The sequence below is a fragment of the Pteronotus mesoamericanus genome, unplaced genomic scaffold, assembly GCF_021234165.1.
Source record: "Pteronotus mesoamericanus isolate MK-2021 breed Mesoamerican mustached bat unplaced genomic scaffold, CSHL_Meso_final contig_56, whole genome shotgun sequence".
Classification (NCBI taxonomy): domain Eukaryota; kingdom Metazoa; phylum Chordata; class Mammalia; order Chiroptera; family Mormoopidae; genus Pteronotus; species Pteronotus mesoamericanus.
The window spans coordinates 11,755,299-11,780,944 of NW_026555201.1; the positions used below are offsets into that span (position 1 = coordinate 11,755,299).

Here is a 25,646-nt window from a genome sequence, read left to right on the forward strand (position 1 = left end):
ACATTATGTAACGAATAATGATTCTTGAATCACTTAAACCACCCAGAGGTAGCAGTGAATTCAACATCATAGTCGGGTCCAGCCTTTTCTTCCAACATTGCAAACAAACATTTTGCTTTGGTCATGAGCGTCATGGTGCTGAGAGCAATAAGCTTCAGGGTCAGGGTCTTCAATCCAGGCCTTTAGAAGTTTCTCCATGTCTGACAAAGGCCCTTCTCAAATTTTTATTAGTCTTGATTCCTTCCAAAAAGCAGAGATTTTAACAGCTCCCATCACTTTGTTCTTGTTCTTCAAGAAGGCAGCTATCATGGAATATGGGACGTGCCTAACCGGTGGGCAATAACCATCACTGATTGTCTACCTTCACAGTCCTTAATCGCTTTTAATGTCATTTCCAGGTCAGTCTCTCAATGTGGCCTCTTATTGGCAACATTAACAGTGAATTTTGTACACTTAGGAGTCATGATGAACAAGGCAACATGAGATTAAATTAAGCACAAAAGAAATGAAGCACTCAGGAGACAGTAAACATGAGATGTATGAGGCTGTTTTCAGTGTAACACGGCATACTGCTTTACAGAGAACATTTTTAAAATAAGTAGAAAGATTACACTCTAAAATAATGATACAAGTATAGTATAGTAAATGTACAAATCAGTAACATAGTCTTTTGTTATTATCAAATAGCATCTACTGTGCATAATCGTATGTGCTGTACTTTTATACAACTGGCATAGCAGTAGGCGTATTTACACCAGCATCACCACAAACCTGTGAGTAATGCGTTGAGTCACGATGTTACGATATCTATGACATCACTAGGTCCATTATAATCTCATGAGACCACTGTTGTATATACTCTATGTCATTGACTGAAATGTTGTTATGCGGCTCACGACTGTATAAAATAATGCAGTTGCTAGTGGAAGTGATCTCTAATGTTCTTATTTGACAAAATTAAACATTACCAACCCTATTTTAGTCTGCGAGCACATAATATGTCAAGTTCAGAAAATACCAGGGTACAACATTGACAGTTACCTGGGTTACTTTGTAAAGGGGCCAAATTGAGATTCCATCAGTCATTAACACCTTGACATTTGCTTACCTGTCCTGCCTTGGCAACGCGTAGAGTTCTTCAGATTTCCGCTCTCAACAATGATTTCTATGTCATACTGTCTTCCTGGTATGAGCCCCATGCCATCTATGACATAGTGCGTTTCTTCCTTTCCCACAGTGACGTTGAGCAGCACCCAGGAATCATTGAAGAGCAGGATACGATACTTCTCCCAGTCTCCAGCAGGGGGCAACCAGCTCACTACCAGGGACCTCAGCGAACCATTGCTATGTGCCTCCAGGTTCCCGACTTTCTCTGGAACTAAATGGTAAAATGATATCAAAAAGGAGATACTAAAAACCAAAAGTAAGGATGCTCATTCACTCTTCATGGGCCACATTTTTATCCCCACCTGATATTCGTGGATTGCGAATGAGCGTTCTTTCCCAACTCTGTAGACATTTGACACTCAAGGAATTTAAGACCAAATCACTTTAGTAATATCTCAGTAATGAGATCTTCTGTGACACTGTTAATAACCTAGTGATATGACCTCTGTGTTTACTGACTGCACACCAGGCTCTAGAGACAATACTGATGTTGCATCTAATGACGGTGACACTGATGGATGTGGTATTTTTTTGGAAGAGATCTCATGCTACGGTCATAAAACATTCCTTTTTGTTTTCCTATTGAAAAGACTAATCTTGCAACATAGCTCTGATATTATTTGTTCAAAAACACTCAAGTCCTCTCTATTAACGACAGTATGAATCATCAAGTCCTTGGTGTGGCGTTTGTAGATCTCCGCAATAAGCCCCCACATCCTTTAGTCTTAATCCTGACACTCGTGCAGCGCCCCCGCCCTCCTTCCCACACTCTCAAATGCGGGCCTCCAGCTGCTTGTTCTGCAGACCTGTGAGTCTCCTGGGCTCTTATGCCTTTGTTTATTTCATTCCTTCCACCTCAAATCCCCTTTCTTTTTTTCCCTCCAAGAAGTCTTTACCGGTCTTCTGAAAGAAAAATTTGTCCTCTTGTTTCTCTGACCATATGGTTCCTACTTGGGATCTATAGTAGCACAGAGAACAAACTCTGGAATCAGACAGCCTGATTTAAACTCCAGTCACACGATTTTTTTCCCACTTTGGCTTTGTCCCTGGGTCCTTTACACACTATTTACTAACTGGATGGCTATTGACAAGTTATTCATCTGCAAAACGGTGATAATAATAGGACCCTTCTCATGGTTTTGCTGTGAGAACGAAATGAAATAGTGGTGTAAGATACTTAGTGCCTGACACATGGAAACATCAATACAATTACCATTATTAAAATGTACTACAGTATTTTTACTTTTGTGTGTATGTTCTACATTTGTGTGATTAAAAAGTAACTTCCTTAAAGCAAGATTCAGCAAGTAAATATTTCAGGCTTTGCAGGCCATTTTGCTCTTTGTCTCTTTTTTTGGTGTGTTTTTTAAACATTTAAAAAATGTAATAACCACTCAGCGTAGGGCTATACAAAAACACGTTTTAGGCTGTGTTTGGCCGAAGGGTGTATAGTTTGCTGAGCCCTGCAATTTTAATAACTCCCAAGGCTCACAGTATAATAATTTACACATAGAAGGCACTGGATAAGTGCTTGGTGACTTAAAATGATAAAATAATTTCATAAAAGACATGGTTAAATGCTAACTGGCCCTTACTATAAGAGTTGATCAGAAATGTTTGATTCATTGTTATCAATGCAGATATATTTATGCTACTTAAGTGGTATGGTGTGAAACAGCACAGGGCAGGGCCAGCTATGTAGATCATGCAGGAATCAATCCAAACATGTTTGCTTACGTAACTCAGATGAATGCAATCTACCTTCTGCTTTACTCTGCACATGGGGCCCTGGCCCGCAGACACCCTCAGTCATGAAGACCATACTTCCCAGGTTGGGACTGGAGTTTCCCTTCTAACTTATTTTGTCCTTGTCTGAGACTGACTAGGATCAGAGACTGATTTGGGCAACCAAGGAATATCCCGGAGCCCAGACTCACCTGTTCTGCCAACTGCCATCTTCTGAGCAGACAATTCACCGGAGACACAGCTGACCGTAACTTGATAAAGTCGTCCAGGGGTTAAGTCTTTAAATTGGGTTTCCGTAACCTGGGGTGCTAATTGTCTGGAGTTTTTAATGGCCCCTTGGTGAGACAGGGTAACGTTGTAGAAATCTATATTTCCAGGAGGTATTTGCCACTTGATTCTTAGAGAGGTCAAAGTGCCATCATTTGTCACCTTCAGATTTAAGACTTCATTGGGGGCTAATTAAGAAGGAAAAGAGATTTTAACTCAACGTATCTTACCAGTCTTGTGGCCAAATTTTGACCTGAATTTTAATCTTGACAAAATACACTCCCTGCACAGAAGAAAATGACAAAGTCATGAGGCAAAAATAATACTGCAAAACCAAAGGAAGACTACCTGGTTAGTGGGAAGAACACAGACGTGGCAGTAGGAGCCTGAATTCTGGCTCAGGCTGAGTCGAGTTGGCCGAGCCACCCTGGGCAGCTCTGCCCACGTCACTGAGCTCAGGGGTCCTCTTGGCAAATGAGGGCCTGGCCAAAATTCGTTAAGGAGAATGCCAATTTCTACTTCATTTAATCTGTCTAACTTCTTCCCCTTTTTATTATTTAATAATAGCAAGTACATAATAGTTGGGCAATTGATTAGCTATTACAAAATTTTGTGTGCTAAAACTATTTTCATTTTAAAGCATGATAAAATTAAGGTTCAAGAATTGTCAATGGCTCAGTGATCCTGAAATTAGAATTTTATCTTGTTCCTCCTCCTCCTTAAATAAAAAAAAGAAAGAGTTGTATCATTATCTTATCAACGGAAAATTATCACAAAGGAAAAACATTTTGGTGACTATTTTTTCTATTTCTTGCTTATTCTATAATTTTGGGCCTCGCTAATGTCATAATATAAATTATCAACACTTCATTAAAAGAATAGCATAGTATACTGATTTTGCATGAAGCAGTTACAGGTGTAATTTGTTCTTGATAAAAATGAATAATTCTTAAGATATATGTTACATTTTTGTTGCGATTGTCTATGTATCTTTGAGATGTGATCTGAAAGATATATGTAAATGTGCAAGTGTCCCAAATATCATTCCCGCCAGCCTCCTATAGTTTCAGACACTCTCATCACTAATTTCTAAGGTACCACATACTTTAGAGTTTATGTGAAATTTAGGTAACTTTCCGAGAGAGAGGATTTATTAACACATTAGATCCACTAGAAGCATTAGCATCTACTAGAATGTAAGTTCTATGAGGGCAAAGACTTTGTCTTTCTTGGATGCAGTTATATCCTCAATGCTTAATGCATAAGTTACACCCAATAAATATGGAACGAATGAGTGAGTATGCCTATGAATTTATTCATTAAAACAGTCCAGATTAGTTTATCAGGCTGTATTAGGCATGAGAAGAGGCTCCATAGTTCTGTTTTGTTGGCTAGAGGTTGGGGGAAAAGGCTGTTTCTCAGGAGGAGGGCTTTGCATAGCACTGAGAGAAGTGTCCTGGTTCATGGTGAGTGATGTCACAGGGGCCGTGGAATCCTGTTTAGAAGAAGGAAGACTGGCGTCCTGAAATGAGAAGCCAAGGCCAGGTTATAACGTAATTAACTTTGCTACTTCAGAATGTTGCCAAGGGCTATAATGAAAGAGGACCCCTTTTTTTCTTTGCAGAAAAGTGGATACATATTAAGGGCCTTCTCTACCATATGAATTTCAATTGGTCCTATATTGCCATTATTCAAATAATTAATAAGCTTTGTTCATTAAACATTCCCTTCATTTGCACTTTATTCTTGTTTGGCCGGCTAGGGAACTCACTTGTCCTGGCTGCTTTCCACTTGGAGTTCTGCAGCCCTGCAGCCTCCGTCACAATGGTGAGGTTATAGAGGTGGCCCGGCGTCAGTCCGTGAAAAGTGTAGGAAGTAGTGTGTTTGTCCACGACGGTGCCATTAACTAGGACCCCTTTATCCATTAGCATCAGCTGGTATCTTTCCACACTCCCAGCGCCATGGGACCAGGAAATCAGGAGCGAATTAGTTTTCGCTGAAATACCGATGTCTTCCACCGGGGAAGGCACTGAGGGGACACAAGGGATTTCCAAAGTGTCATTCATCACTTCTTTGTAGAAGACATAGACACATTTAATTCCAAGCTGCATATTCATTTATGCTTCCCTGTAATCTAATTTTGTGGTAATTAATGAAAATAGCACTTTTGAAATTTCACTGAAATCTGGATTAATGCTCTTTCCAAAGTCCACAGCCTAAAGCTACATCGTAGTTTACCTGTCTGTCTCCGCTACTTAATAGAGCTTAGGTAGTTTTTGCTAATGAAGTATGGTGGGGCATAACAGTAAAGGGAAAAGGAAAAAGGACAGAACTATAGGGGAGAAAAAATGGAAAGAGAGCAATAAAGCAGGAGAGTGAGTGATAAGAAAGGCGGTACTCATGGAAGGAGGCGGTGATATGTCACTGACACTAGAATATGTAGGTACAAGCAAAGACTTTTTACAAACAGGGAATCTTTAGCAAATATCATGACTCGATGTCATGAGAAGAATATACAAAGGAGGAAAGCATTTTAAAAATGAGGTTTATGGGGCACAAACTCAGAAAATGCTGTTGCTTAAGATCTGAGTTAGAAGGGTCACTAGGAAACATTTACTTATTTTGGAAAAATCTCTAGTCCCGGAGAAGTTTTGTGACATGTTCAAAGTAACCCAGCAAGCTAACAGCATACTCCTTGTTTTCAGTCTAGACTTTCCACTGTACCACACAACACTTACGTATGTATGTATGTATGTATGTATGTATGAATGATCTGGGGGCATTCTTACCTCCATTTCTTAAATTTAATACAATTTCAAAAGGAGCATAGACTATTAAATACCCAACTATCTGTAAACAGGTCTTACCTGTTGATCCATTGGTATAAATTGTAGAGGAACGTTTATGTCCAGAAACAGCTGTGATGGCAATATTGTATTTATTACCAGCAGTAAGGTTATAAAATGTATATTCATTCCTTGAAGCACTTTCTTGAATGCGGGCCTCCTGTATCTTTTGGTTATCATGAGATAACAGCACCTCATACCAGGTGACTCTTCCAGAAGGAGTCCACCAAACATGCAAGCTGGTTGAAGTAGCCTTCTCTTTACTGACCTCAAATCTTGAAGGAGGTAAAGGGTCTGCAAGGCAAAAACCAAGAAAGAGAACGTGGCTTGAAGACTTCTGCAAAACATGCTTACTTTGCCATAATCCAGATTCATTTTCCCTAAAAAGTTTAAGCATCTGCTGCCCGTGAAACAAATTGGCATTTTATTCCAGTTTGAAACTTACCATTTCATTTAAAAAAGAAACACACTCAGCTACTTGTCATATAAACTCCTTTTTCTAATACAATTTTTTTTTTCTGAGCTTGGAGTTCCAAGTAAGGTGACATTATCTTTTGCTTGCAAGGTCAGCACTTTTCCAACATTGACAAACATCCAGGCTATGCCTGGGTAAATAGTGAAAATCAACAGAAAATGCAGATATTGAGAACTAATTCTGAAATGTGTACTGAGTTTTTTCTTTCTTTAGGTTGTAGATTTATGTGGCTTCAGTATAGATGACTTATGGTTGTTTTTAGATATCAGGAAACCACAAATATACAGACCTAATTAAGGGCGTAGGCTAGGGTGCTCACCAAAATGAATTCTCCCCACAGCTGGATTGTCTATGTCCCTGAATTTTCAAAACTTGAGTTCTGGGACATTTTTGAGCTGCTGAGACCCACAGAACAGGTGAGAATGGGTTGGTACTGCACTCAGCTGTTTATTTAGCTTTAACACTCAAAGCCATGGGTCAGTTTGAGAAGTCCTATTTCCCATGTATTGAATCTTGAAACAGGACAAACAGCATGTCTTTGGGTTAGGAACTAAGGCAATAGCATTTAGTGAGTAGCCATTCCACGGTGCAGTGAGACCATCCGAGAAATGAGACTCTTCCTACCCTGAGTTCTGGGAGTAGAAACATTGAGAGACATTTACATAGGAGTAATTTTCAGAAATTCTACATGTTCTTGGTCTAGAAAGTGGGATTAAGATAGTAGAAACTAAATTTCAACACTCAGGTCAGATATTTTAGTGGCATGGCTACAGAGATCTCAGCTCTTATCTACCTCTTGGTAAATTTTTCTCACAAAGTGACCACAGAAATACTAGAATGTTCTTAGAACAATATATGTTTTAAGAAGGCATTCATTTGTAAATAATATTAATTCAAATAGGAACAAGGTAATTTTATTCTGTTCAAAAGGCATTTATGACCAGAGAGCTTATAAAACTATCTGTGGGTCATCCAGGGACACCACACGTAGGCTACATCCAGCTTATAATAAATCTAACATCTTTGTCTGTGTTTTGGCCTGTGATTTATATATGTACATCATATTGCAAAAATTGAATAAGCCACATAACATTTTATAACAGTAATAATAATAACATAAATATTAACTGGTAAGTAAGCCAAGGCAGCTGTAACTTCAATTACCATAAAGGCAGGTGAGCTTGGAGGATGAGGTTGCATGGTTTACCCCCAAGCCCAGCACAGGCTCACCTGATGAGGGTAGGCTCTGGAGCTGGATGACCTGGGTTTCAATCGGCTCCCCTGCTCTGTAACTGTGTACTCAGGCAATTCCTTAACTTTCCTGTCCCTAAGCTGCCTCACCTTTGCAATGCTGGTGATAATACTATCATTTTAGTAGAACTGCTATGAAGATTAAATTGCCTATTTTGTCTAGAGCACTAAAACCAGTGTCTGGTGCATAGTAAGTGTTCGACATTAGCTAGTATTATTATGGCTCCTAACCAGGAGAAGGTCTTGACATAGAAGTAGGAAGATGTAGTAGCAGAGAGGTTGGGCTTTGGAGTTGAATGGAACTCAATTCAAATCTCAGCTTCAGTCTTAAGACTTTGGGTAAGTTACGTCATCTATCTAAGCCTTCCTTTTCTCACCTGTCAGGGGAGAAAAATAATAGTACCTACATTCTCAGATGTTTTGAGAAATAACAAAATATAGATTTTACCTGGCATACAGTGGACACTTAGTAACATAAGTTAATTGTTTAATTAATCACAAAAAAATTTCCTCTGAATCACAGACAAAATGGAGGCAAAAATGGAATACAATTTTTTAAACTACAGTGATAAAAGCCTAAATTGCTTTCTTCATAAAAAATACCGTGATAAGTATCTTATCAGTTTATTCCCATGAACTAACTCTCTAACCCTTAAGAGAAAATAAAAAATTCCCAAAGTGATTCTCACTTATAAGCTCTGAAGGAAAAATATGGTTTTAAAAAATTTCTGGCAATATTACTTAAATTTTTTATCCTACATAATAGTCTATAATTAAGGATGCCATAATAAAAGCAAAGAACATAATTTCCCCTCACAGAAAGTTTTCTTTTTGCTTGGCATGGATAAGATACTTCACTGCCATAAGATTCTAATAGCCAGCAAAACTCAAGAACAACCTTGTCATAGCCAACCCAGATGACACATTTTTTGCTTAAGAAGCATTTTAAGGACAAGGATGAGAAGGACAGCTGCTTTCCAGTGATAGTTCAGATGCGATCTATGCTGTGCTGTCATCTCTGTCTACAGCTGAGCCAGATAAAGGCCAAAGAAACTGATGTTATGTTGAGTATAATCTAAACATATATAATCTGCAAAATATGAGCTATAGAAAATGAATTTTAAGGTTCCGTGCCTGGAGGGTGAAGTTCAGAAATGCAGACTTTATCTAATCTCTCTGAGCCAGAAAACAAAACAGTCAATCCTTTGTACATCCGCTAGAACAAAGGAACAATGAGACTGGGAAGTGCCTGGGCTGCGAGAACCTGCACTGGAAACAAACACTTAAAACCCCATTTTTGCTGTGATAAAGCCCTTTGCTGGCAGTGGTCCACCATTGCTGTGCAGGCGGCAGCCGTTAGTTTTCAGACATCTTTGCAATCTAAGCCCAATGAAAACTCTGCTGTATTAAAGAAAAAGTTTCCAGTATTTTATTAGAAACAAATTAGATCCATCAAGGATGCTAATTTCATATATAAATATATACAAATTGACATTTTAAATGTTATTTGAAAATTATTTAGATACCTGTAACCTTCTGATCAAAAGAAAAATCACATGTAATTAGAAAACCTTACTTGGCTTATGTATAATTTATGCTGATGGTAGAAGTGTCAACGCACATGCGTGTGCATTATAACCTTTCCGGTTCCCCCCCACGCCCGCCCCCAATCACTCTCATATAGACAGTAACTGGTGAAGTATTATAAACTATGGGAACTGTTGAAAACCATAAATCAATAATTTAATCTCAAGCACATATCAAAATTTACCATTAGCTATAAATTGAAGCCATTTATGCTTCTTAGTTCCAGACAGACCTAGAACGCCAATGCAAAAGTCCTGCCATATTCATCTGCTATATTTCTGTGAGTCTACCAGTATTAGGAAGCCCTAGAATTTCCTAAGTTGGCTTGATGTCATCCCAATGTTTCTGTTCTCTGAGGAAAAGATGAAGTTTAGCTAAATTCCTGAACCAAAATGAATTCTTCCTTATTTCCTTTTTTAAAATGTAGCTTTGGAAGAGGGAGAAATTCATATATGTACATATATATGCACATATATAAAATGAAAGTAATATTTTCTTTAAAAATTCTTTTGTATGGCTATTAAAACACTATTATCTATTGATAAAGGAATCTCCAGAGTGTTTAGATTTCAAAGTGATAGCATTTATTTTGGAAGTAAAGTCAACCTTATAACAAGAGTGCAAACAATGATGGGTTTATGTCAAATGCTATCCTTGAAGTCGTAACAGCCCCACAGTATATCTGTGTCGGATCTCTTACTTTACCATATGTTTTCTCACTTTTGAAAACCTTCATCAACGGATGGTTTGTGGCTTTTGCGCCACGGAAGAACAAAACGAAAAAACAGTTGTTCACAATTAAAGTAAAATGCATCTCTTTTACTTTGTGATTGTTGCTGTTGGACTACAATAGTCAGCTTTCTGACTTATTTTAAGATGATATACTATGTTATGCTAATGCAGTAGATTAACATGCATTTGATTTATCACCTTAATACACCAGACATAAAGTTTAGGTAAGAAAGAACTTTCAAAGTCTTAACAACCTTGACAGGGAACTAAAACAGTTTTGACAATTATTTGCATGACCATTAACAACGGTGCAGGGAGGCTCATTATTTTCTGGGTTCTCCTGTTTGGCTTTAGGTGTGTAAGTAGTAGATGGTCTACCCTCTGAGAGTTTGCAGTCTACTCAGGCAGCTAACACCTATGAGAAAAGGGTACAAAAAGGTGCATTATCAGGGAAGCTGGCTTCAATGACAGATGAAACCTGGGTTCAAATCCCAACACTGCCAGTTATGAAGGTGACTTTAGGAAAACTGTTTAAATTTGCTGATGCTCAGTTTCCTATCTATAATATGGGACCAACACTACTTTACAGAGTTGTACGTGCTAAGAGGTAATGGAAGGTAAAGCAGTAAGTGCTAGTCTCACACGTGTCGGGCTTTCGGTAAATGGCAGTAGGTATGAACGTCGCTGCTGTGAAGAGTAACACAGGTGGGTATTAATGCTAAATACACAAATGGAGAATGACCGCCAAGGGCTAAGGTTTCAGAGTGGGCTTCATGAAGGAAATGAAATTTAGCAAGTTTGCAAGGTCAAGTAGGACTTAGAAATCAGAGAGTAAAAGGGGCATTTCAGAGTGAGAAAGCGTTTAAGCTAAAGCACCGAAAAGCTCACTTCTATTAAGTATTACTCTCAGCACGGAGGGTACCTTGACAGCTGGTGGAGACTTTAACCCCCTTATGCCCATGATAGCCTTCAGCAGCCCCACTCTAGTCCTTGGATATTAACGACTGAGGCTTTCTCAGTATTATCTAAGTGTCCAAGCCTCTTGGCTTCCTCTTCCACTTAGATTGTCTCTCTCATGTAGAAATTCATGGGCTGTCACTTGGTGTGTGTTTTCAAATCTGGACATCAAGATATTAAGGAATTACTGTTAATGTTAGGTAGGATAGTGATATTGTGGTTGTATTAAAAAAATCTTATCTTTCAGAAATGCGTACTGAAATATTTATAAATGAAACTAAATGATGACTTGGATTGCGGATTGCATCAAAATGATATGGGTTGAGAGTAAGGGGGAGAGATATAGATAAAACAAGATTGGCTGTCAACTGATAACTGTTGAAGACAGATGATGAGTACATGGTTGTCCATTATTCTAGTCTGTTTACTTTTTTATTTGTTTGAGTTTTTCCATATAAAAGACAGAAAAACAGTATTAAAAACAAAAATCCCTGGAAATCTATGTGTATAGGCAACAGGAAAATAAGAAGTGCAAATACAAGGCGGGTTGACTCCGTAACAGGGGCCACGAGCATGAGTCTACAGGAACTGAGCAGGGCTGTTGAAGGCAGAAGAGCGTGGACATCAGTCATTCACAGGGTTGCTTAGAGTCAGAGCTACTCAACAGCACGTTAACACACAGCTGCCATGTTAATTTTAGTTGCATATTATCTGTTCAGGGGCATATAGTCATCTTCATTTATATATATATTTCAAACATATAAAATGGGCTTGATTTCTCCTACAAGGTCAGAAAGATGTCAGAATTATTCTTTATCCCCTGGGGGATTCCATCGAACTGGTGTGTGGGAATGGAAGGCGAAACAATTTTTCTTTGTTTTGCTCTTATTCTGTCTGGACAAATGAGTTATTTTTTTTTTTTCCTTGTTAACCTGTAGAATGCCATGCCCACCAACAGAAGTCAGACTAATGGAAGAAGCTTCCTAAGCACACAAAAGAAGATCAAATTTAGAGTACTAGGATGGTTCATTCCACATACATAACTCAGCTTGATCTTAGAACTCCTGAAATAGACTGCAATGGCTGATTGCTAAATACTGAAGTCCACTCACCAAGATTTCAAAGCAGCTGAAAGTCAGTAGCTGCTTATAATTTATCATTTCTTCACACTGTAACATATTTAATCATTATTCCACCCTGTGTAGGCTACACACATACACACAGATTTTTTTGTAATATATTTTTCCTCCTTAAAAAGTTGCTTGAAAATACCAAAGCATCATACAGTAATTTGAAAAAACTAATACCAGCTTTAAAATTATGTCCTTTCTACATAGTAAAAAGGATTGCAGTAAATCAGGGTTCAAGTTTTATGCCTATCCTATGTTAGCTGTGTGGATTTGTGATGTTAATTCTTGTGAGTATCAATCTCATTTCCAACCTGAAAGTTAATAATAGTAAATTTATGACACATTTAGTATATGATAAAAACTATTCTAGAATTTATATATGAACCATTTAAAACTTCAAAAGATCCTATGAAGAAGGCAATATTTTTATTATTGTCCCCCTTTCATAAATTAAGAAACAGGCTTGGAGAGGTCAAAAACTTGTCCTAGGCAACTTGGATAGTAAGTGATGGAGGCAACAGCTTTCAGAATTCAACTCTTAACCACTATGCAACCTGTGCCTTCATAATACTCCCTCCACAAGACTTCCATGAGGATAAAGTTAAACAATATGTAGTCAGTATAATGTTCATTTTACTTATATTGACTTGACTGTAAAAAGGAATGATATCAAAATTTTAATGCCAATGAAAAACAGAAAAACTACATCAATAGCTCTTGAACTTCAGTGTGCACTGATTCACTTTGATATTTGTTTAAAATCAGATACCCTAGGCTCCATTCTTTCTAAATTCATTAATTGTTGGGTAGAAGCCAATATGCCTTTATAACAAGCTCTGCAAGAGATTTTGATGCAAATAGCTTACAGATATTACTGAGAAATAATGCCATATATTTAAATCTACTTAAGTGTTATGAGATGAATTGTGTCCCTCTAAAATTCATGTGTTGAAGCTTTAACCCCCAATACTTCAGAATGTTACGGTATTTGGAGATAAGGTCTTTAAAGAGGTAATAAAGTTAAAATGGGTTCATTGGATGAGCCCAATCCAATATGACTGGTGTTCTAATACGAAGAGGAGATTGGGGCACAGACAATACAGACAGAGGGACACCACATGTCCCTCTGAGGAGGTGGTTACCTGCAAGCCAATCAGAGAAGCCTCAGAAGAAACGTGCTGATACCTGATCTAGAGCTGTTAACCTCCAGAATTATAAGAAAATAAATTTCTGTTGTTCAAGCTACTCAATCTGTGGTATTTTGCTATGGGAGCCCTAGTAAACTAGTACACTAAGCAACATTTTGAAATGGAAATAACAGCTAATATGCTGCCTTGGTAATTAGAGCTTCTGAAATATTTTTTTAAAGACAAAGGAATTAACCACATTAAAAGTGCTGATTTTTTTTTTGTTCACTAATAAGTAGGTGAAACTAACAAGAGGGCATATGCCACTCAGATAATTCTTCCTATAAATGAAGTTCCCTCCCCACCACCAGACTACTTCCCTGGGCTCCATAACTTACTCTTAACCCAGGAAGAACAGACCATATTTTCCCAATAAAATATTCCTTTCTTTCATTAATATTTCCTTGTTTATCTACCTATCTGTATATTCATGCATAAAACCAGCCACTCATCCATTAATTCATTCATCTATCTACCCATTTAATCAATATTAATTTAACATGTACCATGTGCTAGATGCTATTTTAGGTTACTAAAAAACTACTTGTTATTGTTGGGAAGATAAAAGCTCCCCAAAAGTTCTACATGAAAATTAGAAAGTTTCATTTAAACAAACTCAAATGTCCTTGGGATGCATTCAGGCAAGGCAATATGAAATGGTCAAATGAACTGGTATCTAAAAGGAGAGAAACCACAAGTCAGCTCTAGACAGTTGTAAGAATAGGGGTGGCCCAGTTTTGCCAAATCTTCCAGTATTTTAAGAGAATCCATACATCTTATTTTTATATGAATTTTCCAGTTTTTAATGCTGGTGAAACAATTTGAATTCTTCATAAACACTACATGAGCCAAATAAAACATGTCTATTATTTAGACACTTAGACACCCCCAGGGGCTACCCGCTTTCAGCTTCTGCTCTAAACTGAGGACACAGTGTTGCAAAAATGCTGAGTTCTTTAATATCTGTTACCTTCATATCTGACTTCTGATGAAATCACAACTAAGCGATTTAGCTTTCAATTATTTTTGGTCACAACTAAATAATTTGGCTTTCAATTTATTATGGTTGTTACATAGACAGCTTAGTGGTGAAAAGAACCCAAGCACTGCCCAGTGTCTCCTCCAGGGCTGTGAAGGCACGGCTTGCAGCAGGCAGGCAAGGTCTTCCTCCAGGACAGACGTGGCAAAGGTCTGCCACCACCTTCACCATGACCTTCTCTCACTGCTGCACAGGACTGTACTGACTGTCATCTTGAAAAGCCCACCTCTCACTACCTGGTGTACTTCACTGCAGGAACCAAGCTTAATAAACGTTTGCTTAACTGAATTTTAATACGCATATGTTTTTGGATTCTGATTTAAGAGTTGAAGTGAAAATTGATTTTTGCTGCGACAGCTCTCCTTTATGTAGAATTTTGGATCTTTAAGGTCATGTCTACATGACACCTAAAAAACTAGTTATTTTACAAAATTTATCAGGGACAAGAATCAGACAACTCACGCTTGAAATGATACAGAAATAATCTAAGCAACCATTGTATCTCTAGCCAAATCATGTCTTGTCCTCACTCTCTTTTATTCTAGACCAACAAGACAGGCAACTTGGCAAAAGGAAAGCACAACACGCTTTGAATGACTTTTCTGTTTGAAGTTATATCTCAGAGTTAATATTATACTACAAGTTGGTCATGTTTTAATACACTAAAATGTAGTTCATGGGTCTCCCCTCTATAGCTCAGCAATTAACATAGAGGAATACTGGTCCTTTCTCTTAAATAAATGAAAAATTCACTCATTTCCTTAAATATAGAGGGCACTAATGACAAAAAATAAACAACCAACTAAAAAAGTCCTCCCTGAAACATTTTTAGAAAATCTTAGTTTGCATAAAATTATTTTTAAAGAGTAGAGAATCCTAAGAAGGATTATGCCATCATAAAGATAAGTGTGAAAAAATTACCATTGTACAAACATCACCTGCAAGTTTCATTCTTCACATTTATAGTGGAGCTCATAAAATCTGTTGTGTAAAGTATATTTGTGTACTGTAAAAGTAACTGCTTAAGAAAAATGATGAGAACCTGAATACCAATATTGTGAATGCTGATAAAGTCTTTTTTTATTGAATTCGACATGATAATTAAAATGCAAATATTTCTTACATTTCACATATATCTCTGTACTTAAAACACCTACATACATAATTGAACTCAAAGGGCATTCTAACTAGTAACACCCACACCAAGTCCTTTCTTTCCCATCAACTTTTTTTCCCCTCAAAAGTAAAAAATCTACGTTAAATGACTATTTTCTGGCTTATGAATGTCTTCATCCTTTCCCCCATAAACTTCTGAAGGCTCACTTGTTTTTAAAAATCATCTGTTCCATTCAGCATGTACACCTAATCAAATGTGATGAACATATCTAGAAGTTCTATGTCATAAGTTTCACAGTATTAGCAAACTGAGTGTTCATAAAACTATGCTCACACACCAAGAAACCAACAATTCTATGACTAAAAATCCAGCTATTTAAACTTATGGAAACCGTTCTAATTACATGGTTGATTTCAGTCTCTCTTTGATTCCATATAAAAACACAACTAAATGTTTAATAACTGGTGTCTCTTTTCAATTTGTTCTTGTAAATCTCAGAAATTATCAACAATTTCATTTGAAGTAAGTCAGGTGATGTAACTGGGCATTCTTAATTTTTTCTTTGAAAAAAATAAGAGAATTAATATTTGATTGACTTATTACATGAACCCAGTTCCATTTCCTGACCCTGAGAATGGAAAGTTCTCACACCTCTTTAAAGAACTGTTGCTGAGAAGTGATCTTTGTTAAGGCTGCCTGTGAAAGAATGGTAAAGACAAAACACTTCTAAATTTAACTTCTGGAATTTTTTCAGTTAAATTTGACTTTATGAAAGTAAGGTGTCACTATTGCTACAAATAAAGAAAATGTTAAAAGGAAGACTAATGAAGTCATAAAACATCAACGTCATTAGAGAGTTTAGAGCACATCTGGGGGATTAATGAGGTAACGGGCAAGAGAGTCCCTACCTCAGTGGTTAGCACTTGGTAAGAACTTGGACCTAAGTGACCAAGTCTACACTCTCATTTTACAGATAAGAAAACGGAGGCAGGAAAGACAAACTAGCAGACATATATGCATGGAAGGGTTTACCAAAAGTCTAAAGAAAAAAAAAAAACACCTGACTTGAGGTGCAAAGTAACAAAGGACCTTTTCTGATACTATGCTGTTTTAGTTACATAATACAAAATAATTTTTGTCCCGTCATTTCAAGAGATTTTTCTAATTTTCTCCTATGAATGGGTCTATTCTACTCCTAAAGATTTTATATTCTGGTTCCAAAAATAAAACTAAGTTGAAGAGAGGCATATCCCTAATCACTGCACTTCAATTATTTATTCTAAAAACATTTACTTAAAATTATTCTAGGGCTTGACAATTTAATGTGATGGAAGCTCAAGCCACATCATTTTAACAAATTCCCTCCACAGCCCACAGTGTCTCTTTGCTGCATTCCCTCTTGAAGCGACTAGTCCGCTGTTTTCAGCACTAAGGAAATTTCTGAAAGTTAACCAAGCTGCTTCTGGCCAGATCTAAGGATATTTATCTTCACAGGTATTTTTACCATTACTTTTGTATGCCTGGAACTCAAATGCATCACCAGCTTGACAAGGTAGTGCTCGGCCAGAGTGGCCTCGCCTTCCAGCAGCACCTGACACCCATTTACCTGTTTGCAACACAACAGCTTTCTCTTCTCCATCCTGAGGCACAATCCTGAAGCTATAGGTGGTTCCCGCTTGTAAATCCTTGAGGTTACATTCATAGGTGGTGTTGTCTATCCTCATGGGATGGCATTGCATGATCCCTGATGTGTCACTGCTATAGAAGAGGCTGAAGTTACAGGGAGGCCCCAGAGTTCTCCACTGGATGGATGCAGACCGGCTGGAGATCCTGGAATCTGTCACTGTGAAGTTACACCTCACTGGCTCCCCTAGTCCAGTCTGCAAATGAACCAGAGACAAGAGCTGAAGCCCACAGTCTGGACTGCCCAGGGACAGTTCCACAGCAAGCTCCCCGAGACGCCCCCACCCAACCTTCGCCCCCAGCCTCAGCCCATCCTTTTGCCCAACCAGCAGAGAAAGGGCCCGTGGAGGAGATGGGTGGCAACTTTCTCCGCAGCTGCTCTTTCCCCGGAGCAGCAGGAGGAAGAAGGTGGCTTTTTTTTTTTTTTTCTTTTTTCTTTTTGCTTTTGACAGTCTGGCTGGGAGCTCAGAAGAGAATCTTTCTTCCCAAGGGGAGGAAAAAATTCGGCCAACTCCCTCTGCAAACCACAACCCAGGAGGCCAGAAAGTGGAGTGGGAATTTGGTTGTCGGTGGGAATGCGACGCGTCGCCCCCGCGACCTCCCCTCTGTCCGCTCACCTGCAGCAGGCTCAGTGCGGTCCACAAGGCCAGCTCGGCTCCATGGCTCAGCATCGCGGTCAGCGCTTCCCACCCAGCCTCCACTGAGGGGCTGGGACACCCGGTGGCCCCGACGGCCGCCTGGGGACCACTTGTTGCGCGCGCTCAGCGTGCCCCGCTGGCGCAGTGCGCTTGCCTCTGGGCTGGCGACGCGCAAGGGCCTCCGCTGCTGCTGCTGCTGCTGCCGCCCCGAGAGGGCTGCGGACGCGAGAGCCGACGGGGACAGGCAGCGCGCCGCCCTTCCCACGCTGCCATTCTGACCCGCTCTGCCTCGCCCCGCGCCCCGTCCGCGGACTTCCGCAATCAAAAGGCAATTTCCTCGTCTCCCGGCAAAGGAACAATGCGCCGGCAAGGGAGGGAGCCCAGAGGAGCCAACGCCTGAAGCTGCCAAGGGGGCCCAAGGCGGGCCAAGCTGCCCCCGCTGCCCCGCGCCGCCTTCTCCCAGGCTAGGGGTCCCGTCTGGGTCCAAGGAGCTCTGCTTCCTCCTCCTTCTTCCCCTCCCCTTGACTTTCACTTTTTCCCACTCTGTGCTCCTCAACCCGGTCGCCTTAGCCACGATCAGTACTTAACCCCCTCTCACTTTCCAGCTCCCGACCCCTGTCCTTTCCTCCCACCACACCCAGTGCCTCCCCCTCCCTGTCTTCCTTCCTATCTTCCTCATCTGCTTTCTCCAGGGCCTCTTTTCCCAGGATTAAACATAACCACAGCAGATTTCCCTAGGTCGTTTGCACTCTTTCCTGAAGTCTTTTATTAGAGTGCTTTTGCCCTTCTCACCTCAAAGCATTCATTTGTCCCAATGCGCATCCTCCAGACACCAGCAAGAGTAAAAGACCCCCAAAGGATCTTGTCAATTGTCAACTTGACCTTTATTTATTTATTTTTTCTGCCATTCACTTTCCCCTTTCTCTGGAGTAGAGGTCTGTGTCCTCCCTTAAATCTCATGCAACTGGTGCTAATCAAGAACAAATACTACCGCCGTCAATTGTCCAACCCACAGGCATAGAAATTTCACCACTGGCCATCCAGTTAAAGCCATTCCATCCATAATTGTCCAAGGAACATAAGAAAGAAATATAAACTCTCGCTTATGGAAGATACTATTGATGGCTCAGCTTCCCCACATATTACCAAAAAAAAAAAAAAAAAAAAAAAAGGGAATTTACTCAGTTTCCAGGACTACCTTTATGCTTTTTAAGCAGCCATCTGAGTATCTGAATGATCATGCATCTGAAATGGATTTTAAAACAGTTCCCAGTCACCAAAGAGCAAAAGCGTTTAATTGTACAATTAATAGGCAATAGTAGCATAATATTGCAATAACTTTTATGATGTTTGATTACTTTTTGGGGGGTGCCATCCCTGAAAACCACCAAAAAAGATGAGACTCTGCATTTTAATTTTCCAATCAGATATTCTCAAGCTAAATCAATGTAAAAGATGACATATTCCCTTTTTAAAAATAGATTTTATATACATAAAGCTATATTTTGACCACCGTATTGACTATTATATACTTTAAGAAAACGCAGAAAAAGGGGAAAAAGTAAAAATTATTTTAATTCATTTAGGAAATGTGTGGTTTTTATCTCTTCATGAAAAAAATGACATTTTCACTCCTTCAGGGATTCTAGGGGCTTTCCTCGCAGCTAGAGCAGAGGTCTCCTTTTCAAGTTAGCAAACACTCCAAGGTCAAACTTAAAACGTGCGTGTATTTTTGGGAGAACCGATTCTTTCCTACTTCACTATTCAGGTCACTTGTCTTAGAAAAGAGCATTTGCCCGCCTCCGTATTTTGCCCCCTCACAAGTTCAGTGGCTTTCACAGTCTGGCATGCCTTTCTGCACCATCAGAAACGGCCCCCTCCCCTCCCCCTCAGATACTGCAAGCCCACAGGCTGTGTTTGGCCTCTACAGGGGTCTTTTTTTTTTGTTTTATTTTCAGCATCACCCCTCCCTCCTCCCCTCCCTCCCTTCCTTCCTTTTTTCCTTCCTTCCTTCCTCCTTTCTCTCCTTTCTTCCTTCCTCTATTTAGAAGACAATCTGGTTTACTTGTCTGTAAAACTGGAATAATGCCTACCGTAAATACTTTAGAGAGCTATTATGAAAATTAGTAAGACCATGTATGTTAAAGCACCTTTGCACACTTTAATGTGCTGTATGAGTGGCACATTTGGCTAATTATAGATCACACCCAGTTCACCTTTTTTGCTCTTTTGCAAATTTACCCTTCACATAGGTCACACTCTCCTAATTTCTGCCTGTCTTTCTCTTTGTCTTTTTCATTGAGATTTATAAAATTTTCTCATAAATTGCTCCTCAGGTTTGGAATCTTCTTACCCAAATATATCAAATACTCTTCTGTTCTTTAAGAAAATCTTCAATGGATCCTCTAGTCTCCAAGTTTTTGCAAGCATCTTTAAAAAAATACTATTGCACATGCTAGCAACCTATTGTACCTTGTAAGTTAATTCTTAAATTATTTTTATTTCTGATATACTATGTACCAATCTTTTCTTATAATCCTACCTTTTGTGCAGGCAAATGCACCAAAAAGGCAACATTTGAAGAAGACTAATCAAGTAAGAAACGACAAAGAATCCTCACAACATGGTTTATTTAGATGCTTCCAAGTTCTGTGCCACTAACAGTGAGCTGCTAATAATGCCTTGGAAATGGGAATTTGGAAAAGAAGAAATGACTTCTTTATATACAATTATTTTATTTTTGATCTATGAAAGAGACACATATACATTTAAAATCATGTGTTATCCTTTATCTATTTTTGTATCAATTATATGAAGGTTCATAGCAACACATGAAGGAAAGGACCAGGAATCAAAGGTATTCCTTTTCCAAAGGCATGTAACTGCCAGTTCTTTCTGGGGGGCTTGGGGGAAGAATCTTAAGGCTCACACAGAGTGCCCCAAGAGGTAGCGGGTCCTAAATAACCCATAAGAATTAACATATGAAACAATGAGGGAAAGTTTAAATTCAGGATTTTATTGTTACCTTTTTTACTTTTAAAAGCACTTATACTATTATTAAAAATTAGTGAGAATTATAGTGGATTCAAGGCAATACAGGACTGGGAAAAGCTGCCAGATACCATCTTTTTTTACAAGTTTATTTGAAACTACTGTACAAAGTGTAAATAAATTGATTCATTTTTTCTTTGTTCTCATCTTTGTTTGGAATTCCTCAACTTCTTTTGAACCTATTTATCCTGTGTAATGACACTGCATTTGCTTTAGAAGTTGCTGCATTCCAGGAATTTGGAATCAGCCACTCTGTAATTTTTCAGGGGACAACCTCTTCCCTTGCCGCGAGGCAGCCTTTCCCAGACTGCATGGGAAGGGTGGGGCTGCTTTTGATTAGCCCTGAGTGGACAAACAGCTGCCTTTTAAATCAATTGTCATAGCAGTTAGTGAGCCATTGTTGTAATTTACATATTCATTAACAACGAGTTGATGGGTGAAAGCATGGCTCTTGTCACATTAAAGAACTTAGATGTCAAATGATATGACTCATCATCAGGGGTCTAGGGGTCACACGTTAAGAACCGCTGCTTCAAAGCAGGGTTTGAGCTAGGCATGGGGAAGAGGAGGGCAGAGTGGACTGGCAAAGTTGATTGGTTAATTCAGACACCTCACCCATGACCTAAAAGCTCCTTTATGACCTGGACTCTGTCCATCTCTCGCCTCTCTTCTGCTTGCTTCCTACATTTCAGTGGCCTGGTTCTGATAATTCACTTATTCATTCAGCAAATACTGACTGAACACCAGCTGTGTGCCAGGCTCTGGTTCAGGTTCTGGAGACACCCCCATGCCCCAGGGCCTGCTGGGAAGAGGTTGTCCCCTGAAAAATTACAGAGTGGCTATTCCATCTTCTTAGACCACCTTTCCCGGGGTGCTCTGCTTGGCTATCTTCCTCTCCAACTTCAGGTCTAAGCCTAAACATACCCCTAAAGGGGCCAGGCCCTTTCTGACCGCACAAGGAAAACCTTATTGTTTTTCACCTCAGAAACCCATTTGTTTCATTCAGAACATTAATGACACTTGCTAATAATCTAATTATTTATATGTTTGTGCACTATCTTCCTTCCCAGGGCATATGCGGAATTCTCTTAGGGTAGAGTGGTTTTTTGTCTTGTTCTTCTTGCACAAAGCTTGAAATAAAAGTAGAGTTTTGGCAAATATTTGTTGAATGGATGAATAAATGAATCTTTGTAGTTGCTCAGTAAATACTGTTATGTGAATAAATACTCTAAACAAGTCCTTCTAAATATGTTCCATCTGAAGCCTCAGATACCACCTTAGAAGGGAGGGAGATGAGGGGAGGGGAAGGGAAGGCAAAGGAATAAAAACACTGGAAGATTGATTTTGTAGACAAAGAAGTAGGAGAATATCAGAGTGGGAGAGAAGATTAAAGGAGGAAAAGGAGGAGGGGAAGGAGGTAGTAACTATAAGACAATTGTTCTCAAAGTGTGGCATTAGCGTCATTTGAGGACTTGCTAGACATGTGTATCTAAGGCTTTGCCATAACCCCAGAAGTCAGAAATGCTGAGGCAGACCAAATAATCTGTTTTCTATTTGTTTGTTTGTTTTTAACAAACCTTCCTGCTCTGGTTGGTGAGAAAGAACATTATTTCCCATGACTTCTCTGGGAGTTGCAAACAGGACTCATAAAAGTCTTAGATTGTCAATCCCTTTTCCAAAATCTTCCATCAGACATTGATTTATAGTAAAGAGAAAATGATAGTTTATCGCTCTTTTTCTTTTTACATTTCACTGAGATGTCTGGTTATAAGAAGCTATGTCAGTGACTTAGAAGGCGTTGAACAATTTTAGAATGTGTCAAATAGGTAAATTGGTGACATAAACTATAATATAGTGTATAACGTGATATATACTTATTACATATGCATATATGAAATTATGTAATTTATAGTTGTTATATAACATATTATGCATGTAATATACATATTTTTTGATATTTGTAACTTCTCAAAAAAAATGAACTGCAGAGCCTAAAGGACAAAAGATCAACATACAGCAACTTTAATAAATGTTAGATGACAGGCAACTCTGATGCCTTTTCCTCAAAGGAAGAGGAAGTACTTTTGTTACGCAACTTTCATGTGTGCTTCCCCAGATATTTTTTAAAAGAAGAAAGCCAAGCTATCAACTTGCCAACTAAAAACAATTACAAGATGGCAAATCTGTTTCTAAGTTTTAATTTGAACTGGCTCAATGGTAAATTATGGCAAAAGTGAATAAAATTTCCACCTGCAGCAGGTGCCATGCATTTAAAAAGAGGCGTATTAATATTTAAGGTAAGATCATTTTGATAACCGGTTTTTTCAACAGGACTGTGACTATCCTCTTCTGTTTAGAGATACCATTTTGGGATAGTTATATTTCAAGGACTCTTTCTAGCTCCCTAGCTCCTTAGGTCATAACATTCCTAGGTCATAACCTTTGTAGGTCATAGGTCTACAGGGAAATGTAAATTATAAAGGCATTTGGGAGGCAGTTGCAAAGATTCAGTGAGAAAGTGCATATTATGTGTATAACATAGTTCCTGGCGAACGGGTTCAAAAATGTTAAGCATCATGATTTTTAGAAATAATAGTAGTATACGAATACCAATAAATTATGGATGCTTGGCACCCAGTATTGCTAGAGAATGACAAAGTCCACAGAGGAGAATGTCTTTCTGAGAACATCCAAGTGATAATAAATGATCATTGCTTTCAATCTCCTACCGAAGAAAATGTCTTCATTAGATCAATGCAAACATTTGACACTTAATGGCTGCCCTGACTTCTGGCCATTGCCAAGATTTTTTTAAATCCTGGAAGGGAGGGTATGGGAATACCGGATATGTCTCTAACAGCAGGCTCCGCCATCTCTCTCAGGCGCATCTCTAAGATTTCCTGATATTTTTTTTCTACACCAATTTCTCACCCTCTTCCCTTCACCGTTTTGTTTTTTTTTTTTTTTTTTTTTTAATCTGGAGGAAATGGGCTTTGCATAGCCTTTGCCAGAGTTTTCTAATCATGTGCAGACGAATCACTTAAAACCAGATGTGGCTGTAAACTAATCACCTTTCACCTTCAAGCACATCTGCTTCACCTTCTTCCTATTTTGCAATCCCTGCTGCCCCACCCTGGAAATGAGGCTGCTCACAAATGCACCAAGTCAAGGCACTAATGCTTCTGTAGGGGCACAGCTGTTGTACATTATTGTTTCAAGAGCAAGGTCATGATTTTCACAATATTCAAACCCTAAGATAGTAGGTAAACAAAATAAGGCCAATATTCAGCTTTAAGGAAAAGGAAAACAGAAACAAACAAACAAAGAAAATGATGATACTTTCACTGTCCTTAGAAAGTGATGATTGGAGGGTCAAAATTCTGTCTTCTTTTTTTCTGTGTATCGTGTTTGCTAGAACATTATTTCCCATGTATTCTCTGGAGTGGGTCAGCACAGTTGTCTTTTCTTGCTTTTATAGTTTGATCTTAACATTGTTTTAAAAAAATTGGAATAAGTAGGTAATGTTGAGAAAAATGGATTTTACATGTAAAAATACCTGGATTATGCCTTTAAAAAAAAATCAAAAGATAGAGGCTTGCTGGGCCCACAGTCTGCCTGTCTCTTTCACACAGCTCCTCATCCCACCTTCTGCGCTGCAGGAGGCAGACCGCGCATCGCAGAGGCCCCTGGATGTGGGACTGACCGTGATCAAAGTGGGAGATCAAAGGATCTTATCATGTTTTTCAAAAAATGTAATGATAAAAAACATCAGCCGGATTATAAACCCCTTAGAGGAAGGAGTCATATCTCTTCATTATCTCCCCTGCAACCCTAAGTTGTGGAGACTCAGTGTCTATTTCTATACCGACAGGATAAACATTCACACCCCCACCATTAAACACGGCCCTAGCTAAGTACTTGTAAATCTGACACAAAATTGTGTTCTTCAGCTGCTCCAGTGTAGGCCCGGAACCCTTAGCATCGTCAGATCCAGGGCTACCCAGCCCCTAAACCTCAGGGTAAACTAGTGCCCAAGCAGCCCTTGCTTCAAATGGATAGATATTGACCCCACAGGAGACCTAGTCCTTCTCCGGGAATCCGGATGTCACCTGATTCAGGCCTCCAGGGTCAAAACTCTTAGCAAAGCACACTCTTTTGGTATCTTCTCCACAGCTTGGCTATTCTGGGCTGGGAGTATAGCCTTGCAGAAAAAGGAGCAAACAAATGGTCACAGACACACAGGTGATGGGAAGGCACTCAGTTAAACTACACACAGAGGGTGTGCTCAATGGCCCGGATCTACCAGAGATTCAAATCAGAAGAATTCTGATGAAAAAACAGGTGTCTCTTGTCTACTGTTCCTCAGTGGGCATCTCATCAGGCTAAGCCTCGTAATACTCAGTTGCCAGATCCCCCGGAGTGTGGGAAGAATGGAAAGGGCTTTTACTTCAAAGACAGCTCTCGGAATTCATAGCATTTCCCCTTTCAGTTACTTTTCACCATACTTCACAAGCACTGGCTTTCAGAGCTGTTACTCTGTGAGTGGAATACACTGGCGTAACAGTGATATAGCTGGGGTCAATTAGAAAGACTTAAAGGACTGAGCACCCTCTCCCAGAGTTCATCTTATCTTCATACTTATCAGCGGGCTCAACAGCCAGTGCTGGCCCTTGTCTTCTCCGCTTTTTCTTGCCAATGCATCATTTCTCTCTCAGTGTTCACTTTCTTCCTGCGCCACCCTCCCTCCCCTGGTCCTTGAAGAAGACAGGCAGG

The 25,646-nt window shown here is 39.2% G+C and overlaps 1 protein-coding gene across 2 annotated transcripts in view; it reads right to left on the reverse strand.

The window, feature by feature from the left end:
- The window catches only part of PTPRB (protein tyrosine phosphatase receptor type B), a 102,976-nt gene that overhangs the window by 63,160 nt on the left and 14,170 nt on the right, over window positions 1-25,646 (reverse strand). The window contains exons 1-6 of one of the 2 annotated variants that reach the window (XM_054580106.1): window positions 17,802-18,223; window positions 17,108-17,381; window positions 6,048-6,320; window positions 4,952-5,209; window positions 3,105-3,368; window positions 1,109-1,378 (exon numbers count right to left, since the gene is read on the reverse strand). In XM_054580106.1, the coding sequence (XP_054436081.1) occupies window positions 1,109-1,378; window positions 3,105-3,368; window positions 4,952-5,209; window positions 6,048-6,320; window positions 17,108-17,381; window positions 17,802-17,855 (1,393 nt within the window). In that variant the 5' untranslated portion in view covers window positions 17,856-18,223. Of the gene's footprint in view, window positions 1-1,108; window positions 1,379-3,104; window positions 3,369-4,951; window positions 5,210-6,047; window positions 6,321-17,107; window positions 17,382-17,801; window positions 18,224-25,646 lie in introns of those variants that run through there. The other variant, XM_054580105.1, reaches the window with a different exon arrangement.